The 7,086-nt window shown below is 36.7% G+C and overlaps 1 protein-coding gene across 1 annotated transcript; it reads right to left on the bottom strand.

Moving 5' to 3' along the window:
* Positions 1-495: 495 nt before the first annotated feature.
* On the bottom strand, positions 496-6,273 carry LOC101742416 (cuticle protein 8). Its single transcript, XM_004931904.3, has 5 exons — positions 6,122-6,273; positions 5,109-5,265; positions 4,050-4,138; positions 2,911-3,077; positions 496-1,671 (listed from the first exon to the last, which is right to left on the bottom strand). Exons 1-5 carry the CDS (start codon positions 6,131-6,133, stop codon positions 1,581-1,583), a joined length of 516 nt encoding a protein of 171 aa, XP_004931961.1. The 5' UTR covers positions 6,134-6,273; the 3' UTR covers positions 496-1,580.
* Positions 6,274-7,086: the final 813 nt, after the last annotated feature.

The raw sequence follows: 7,086 nt of genomic DNA, 5'->3' as shown, positions 1-7,086 counted from the left end.
CGGCGTTGCCGCGGGAGCTATTGGTACCCCCGACGATCGTTCGGAGATAAAGCTCCTCGCCGGCTGTGAGGCCGGGGAGGACCTATGAGCGCCCCTCTCGGAGCTGAGTTTCATCAGCCTCTAGCCCCACGCCTCTTGCCCGTTTGGCGGGTCCCCCGTATGGGGACCGCGGCTGCACCCCATAGGTGCAGCCTCATTTCCATGAGGGGCTTTGACCCCACCCCCCACCCCCTTTTGGGATGGGGTGTTCTTACCCGCTGCAGTCCTCCCCCCATCAATATTGTATAACGATGGGGAGAAGGGGAGAGGACTGCAGCGCGGAGTGCGGATTTGCTCTCTCCCCCATATTAGGTTAAGTTAGATTAGGATTAGGTTTAGGTGTGACGGCGCGCGCTGTAACGGCACTCCACGGAGTGCAGGAACGGCGCGCTGTCGTCGCTTAGATGTAAGTTAGATTAAGTTAGGTGTACTTTAGGTTAAGCTAGGATAAGATAAAATTGTAAAAAAAAAAAAAAAAAAAAAAAAAAAAAAAAAAAAAAAAAAAAAAAAAAAAAAAAAAAAAAAAAAAAAAAAAAAAAAAAAAAAAAAAAAAAAAAAAAAAAAAAGGAATAAATAATAATATAAAAATGAGACAGATTCGTAGTGACTCGATCGATAAATAAAAGACCTAAACTTTTGTATAAAATAAACATAAAACAAACAAAAGGAATTTTCATATTTGTCTACCTTTTGAACCTTCTCTGGACTTCCACAAATAATTCAAGACCAAAATTAGCCAAATCGGTCTGGCCTTTCTCGAGTTTTAGCGAGACTAACGAACAGCAATTCATTTTTAAGTATACATTATAAAGCTGAAGAGTTTGTTTGTTTGTTTGAACGCCCTCAGGAACCACTGGTCCGATTTGAAAAATTATTTCAGTGGGCTATCTATCATCAATGGGCTATCTAGCCCATTTATTGAGAAAGGCTATAGGTTATATAATATCATGGTAAGACCAATACAAGTGGAGCACCAATAAATAATGTTTCAAAATAGGGATTTAAATAGCTCCGTAACATTTTATAATTCAAAAATATTTTCACTTTCTACGTAAATGAAGTGAATGGAAAAATTTAGCGTTATGCCAAAGTAACTGTATGCCACGCGGACGGAGACGCGGGCAAAATCTAGTATATTATCCATTTTCAAATATACACTACGTAATGGCACACCGCTTGCATTATCTGGTTTTTGTTTGTTTCTAAAAAAATAAAAAATATCAAATCGACATTGATGTTCATTTTTAAGAAAACATAAAATATTTTTTTTTATGAGAATATTATATTTCCTTTCAAACACCTTCCACAAGCCCCGCTGACATTATATATACTCGACAAGTCATAATTTTACTGATAACAACCTTAAAATCTACGTACAAAATATAATACAATAGTTATCAAACGCTTTATATAAACAAAAGTTTCGGTTAAGCTTTTAATGAATGAAAATCGAATGGTCAGTCCTTTCCAGCGCGTCATGCCTTCCATCGCTTAAGCTAAGTTGCAAATAAATAGTCATCGTAGTATGTTGTAGTCTTGGTCTAGCCGAGGTAGTGTCCGTGAGCTGGGGCAGCCACCACGTGGGCTGCAGGATGGCTGGCGTGCCCGTGTCTGCTTACAACCGCATTGAAGCTAGGGATAGGATTTATTTATGTTATTTAATTATTGTGAACATAGGAGTAGAAACACAATCGTAATACTCGTGGTAGGACCTCTTGTGCGTTTGCGCGGGTAGGTACTACCACCCCGCCTATTTCTGCCGTGAAGCAGTAATGCGTTTCGGTTTGAAGGGTGGGGCAGCCGTTGTAACTATACGAGACCTAAGAACTTATATCTCAAGGTGGGCGGCGTATTTACGTTATAGATGTCTATGGGCTCCAGTAATCACTTACCATCAAGTGAGCTCGTCCACCCAGGAAATAATTAAAGAAAAAAAACTGCATCTTTTTTTTTTATTGCCCTTGTAGGCAAACGAGCATACGGCCCACCTGATGGTGAGTGGTTACCGTCGCCCATGGACTTCAGCAATGCCAGGGGCAGAGCCAAGCCGCTGCCTACCAATCTGTACTTGAACTAGGTGATAAAATCTGTAAATGCTCCTCGTACAAAGAATACAACAGCTTTACTTCAGATACACAAAAATACAAAATTACTTGACAAAAATTGAACTGAAATTTATCAATTGCATAAAAGTGACAATATGTGAGCTTAAAATATTACAATTAACAAAAGTTATTGAAATGAGTGAATTAATGTACCCTCTGTGTGTAATGAGTCTGAGCATGAGTGTGTTATAAGTTATTTAATGAAATTTCAGTGTTCTTGTAGTTATGTTAAGCAAGCAATTAAATATAGAACTGTGCATTTCTTGTTGTTTAGGGTATATATATTAAGGTGTTTAAGGATAGCTTATTCAAATTATAATAAATGCATTAACATCATTTCGGCAACTCGTTAACTATTACAGACTAACTAAAATTGCATTACAGGTTTATTTTCTTTGGCGAAAAACAATTAGCTTAATGAAGGAAAAATAGCTGCTGTTACATGTAGCCATTTCCAGTAAGATTCATTGAATTATTATGTTTAATTCGGTCACGCGTGCCGCGCTTATTCGGTTCGAGTATGATCGATCGAAAGCCATTTTTACTCTGAAACTCATTAATGTGAACTGTCATGTTTTTTCGCCTAATTTCACCGTCAGAAAAAAAACAAATTTCAAATCTAATATTGTGCTATTTAAAATTTGAGATCTATATAATACTAACTGACCCGGAATTGGTAACTAACATTATGACACGAGAATTTTATATATAAGATTTAGTTTACAACATATACTACATATATATGTGGAAATCGTCTGGTACTTACCCGTTGTGGTCATCAGCAGAATAGTCGACAGTACGGACGGTGCCATCAGGCTCGACCAGAGAGTACTGTCCCTTCACGACGTCGCCATCACGCGCTTCCCACTGGCTCTTCTGATCGCCTGTGTGACCGTCGGTGACTCCATAGTTAAATTGGTAGCGGGGGTGGGACTGAAATGTATTGCAAGTTCATATTATGAATATAGGCCCCTTTGTTTTTGTTATCGACGAAGTCGGGTCCACTTGTTTGAGATGTGGTGCTGGAGGAAGAACTATGCGTCTCCAAAAGACTTTCCATCACTGAACTCCACCAGATTCTCTACTACTACTCATTACTCATTACCGACAGAATGGAAGGAAAGAGGCCAAGGGAGCGCAAGACCATGCTGGTCCGGTCAAATTAGTGTCACTATCTCCTGCGCAGAGAACAGGAATGAATTGAGGAAGACAATCCGAATAAAAGTGCTCCGTAAAGGTCACAATCCTCAGCTGAGGTAGCATTATGCAAGGAGGCTTTTGTTATGCGAGTCAGTTCTTATATTTTATAACACCTCTTATAACACCATCTGGCTATTTGCAAAACCATTAAGAGGTTAAATGTTTAATAGAAAGGAATGTTTAATACTTGCTTTCTATTCTTTCTTTCATTTAGCCCACCTAAGTAGGTCAAGTAAAATATTTTAAGAATGTAGCAGAATATCGTTACTCTTACCGGCGTGACGCATGTAACAATTTGAATGTATTATGCTTTAGTATTTTTTGATAAGTTAAATTAATTCCATTTGAAGTAATCACCACAAAGTGAATGTTGTTTATGCTGAAGATGAACTATTTAAAAATATTTTTTGAAATATTATAAATAGAATCTTTGTGAAAGAAATTTGGTATTAAGGTCAACATGTACTTTTTTCGTACATGTGTTTTCGATATTCATAACACAAAAAAAAGTATAATTCATTAAATACCGATTACTTTTTTGTTTTGTTGCCCTTATAGACAGACGAGCTAACGGCTCATCTGATGGTGACTGGTTACCGTCGCCTATGGACATCAGCAACGCCAGAGGCAAAGCCAAACTTATCGTTAAGTACTCTCCACAATCCTGGTTTAAAGAAGGACATAACAAAAAAATAAAATTCTTACATAAATTTCAACAGGGGCGGCTGCGTGCGCCAGCGACGCCAAGGGCGCTCGCAGCACCGGCGCTGCGTGTGCAACGACCGCGCTGTGTCCTGTAAATTATAAATTTTATACACTACTAGCTGATCCGGCAGACTTCGTAGTGACTCAATCTACAAATAAAAGACCTAAACTTTTGTAAAAAATAAACTTCAAACAAACAAAAGGAATCCGTCCGACGGGGAACACATCAAAGGAAAAACAAAATTGTTATTTTTATTTAATTTCGAGCATTTTCATATTTGTCTACCTTTTAAGCCTTCTCTGGACTTCCACAAATAATTCAAGACCAAAGTTAGCCAAATCGGTCCAGCCGTTCTCGAGTTTTAACGAGACTAACGAACAGCAGTCCATTTTTATATATAAGAGAAGAAGAAGATTAATAATAAATTTACTCTTATAAGATTAGTTTTTTTTATTACTTAGATTGGTGGACAAGCTCACAGCCCACCTGGTTGTTAAGTAGTTACTGGAGCCCATAGACATCTAGAACGTAAATGCGTCACCCACCTTGTTACCACAAATACCCACCAGATATAAGTTCTAAGATCTCAGTATAGTTACAACGGCTGCCCCATCCTTCAAACCGAAACTCATTATTGCTTCACGGCCGAAATAGGCATAGAAATGAGACTTCGATATTTTTACTCAAGGTAGACATTATGATATATTTGAAAAGTGCTCAATGTCAAGCGGGTCCAGACTCCCATCTACTGCCATTACTATAGTTGTCTGCTGATGGACTCAGCTACACCAAAGGTTTGTGATCATGTCCAATTGGTCGCAACTCTAGAACTTTTTAATCCCAGCGTCCGTCTGTTCTGCGAGCAATTTCCCTGCCCACTATCGTTCCCACCACACAATCTTTCAGGCTATGTCGGTTATCATGGTTCTCTTACAAAAATAATTCCTAACTCGATCCTGTAGAGAAACTCGGAGCATAGTCTCCAACGACTTTCAAACCGGATGTCTTATTTCGCATAGCAAACAACGACTAATAACGAACAGTTACCCTTTTCATACCTAAGCCGTAACCGTAAGCCGGGGCGGCAATGGCTGGGGCGGCATATCCGTGCGCAATAGCGGGCGTTCCCAGCACGATACTCTGCGATGAGACAGCCCCGTGTGGAGCTATCAATCCAGCACGAGCAACTGCGACTAGGACGCACAAAACCACCACCTGAAATTAAAATACCTTTAATTCGTTCTAATTTTTTTTGTTTTTGTCATCCTTTAATAATCATATTAAAAGAAAGAAAGAAAAAAGAAATTTGAGTATCGTTATTATTTTGTTCATTTTCAAATCTAACGATTCGGATAGTCTACGCATACACCTTTTTCTTACAATTTTCAATGTACAGAAGAGATTGTTAAACTATCGTCTGAGGCTCGAGAAAACCAAATTACTATAATAAGAAAATAGTTGATTATATTAAAAATATTAGCCTTCTTGATAATAATTTTATGAATATACATAATACTTGATAGAATGAGTGAATAAAAAAAAAGTAAAAACGGGGTTATAAACATTAAGTAGCTTTCGGTGATGAAAATAGTATTAACATTGTTATTCTTATCATAATAATATGTATTCAACAAATGTATTTGTCACTTTATCGTTCTTATATACAAAAAAACGAACAACTGGTTTAATTCGTTTTTCAAAGAGATAGTTTATACACCACATAGTGACTTAGGCTATGACCCTGGAATTGCTGATGTCCGTGGGCGATGGTGATCACTTACCATAAATTTATGACGCGTTGAATTGCAAATTTAATAGTAGAATAAAAGGCACACAACGTTACAAATTAATTCCTTAAACAACTAGTGATTTTTTTACGCTTTAACTGTCCCATAACTTATAGCACACTCAATAAATACCACATAATTATGATAAAACTAGCACTGGATACGTTGCTGTTGTATGAAGATTATTAAGACATCTCAGCACTCAAAGGGCCCTGGCAATTATTCCATTTAAAAGAAGTACAACTCTGCGTAGAGCATTTTTAACACAAATCTTAGTAAATTACCTTTCCGAACATTTTCTCAGTGTTTGTGTAAAGTTATAGAACAGTACGTCTCTCTTAGAACTAGGGCTTGTTCTGTGCCTAAATGTGAGATACCTGAGCCTTTTATACAGGTTGCTATGTCCTATAGATAGCCAGCTAGTCCCTAGTGTGCCGTATGCGAACTAAAATACTATGTCACATATATCTAGTGGGCGTTACCGCAAGTAACATAGACAGCCGGAATATTGTAGATAATCTTGTTTTTTTTTTTTGAACCAAACAATTATAAATGCTAATTAATATTTACATCATAAACCTTAACTGTCATAAGATATTCGTGGTCTTAGATAAATATGGGGTTAATCGTAGACATTTAAATGATTTTTTTAATTACCATCTAAAACCGCAAATCATGCAAAAATTTGGACAGAATTCAGTAAAAATACGATTAAGCCATATAAGTAGTTTTCATTGCGTGTATCGTTAAATCCTAAGAAAATAATTAATCTATAAAGTTAATAATTTAGTGTACGCTATAACTTGATATTACCAAATTTTAATATCAATCGTTTTTGCCCTAATGTTTTTAGGATTATACGATGAAAGTTCCGTTTATATTTAGTAAATAATGAATTGAAGTAATAATATGTTTATTAGAAATAACATAAAAAATTAAAGAAAACACAACAATAAAAAAAAACAAGGATATCCACATTAGTCTGATATTTAGTTCAATCGAGAAACTGCATCAGGTGAACATGTAGATATTAACCGCCATATAATTTTATATGCTCTTGACAACATAAATTATTTACATTCAATTTTATGTTACCGGCTAAAGTTAAAACAACAGCAAATTTTATTACCGTATTGTATTTCGAACTGGCGGTTTGAAATAAAATTGTGTCAAGGACTGTAGGGTTTCTTACCGGTTAATTTAGTGGATAAAGCAACTTTCAATAACTCAGATATGTGTAATTATTACC

The sequence above is a fragment of the Bombyx mori genome, chromosome 22 (assembly GCF_030269925.1).
Source record: "Bombyx mori chromosome 22, ASM3026992v2".
Classification (NCBI taxonomy): Eukaryota; Metazoa; Arthropoda; class Insecta; order Lepidoptera; family Bombycidae; genus Bombyx; species Bombyx mori.
This window is presented reverse-complemented; position numbering and strand designations above follow the sequence as displayed.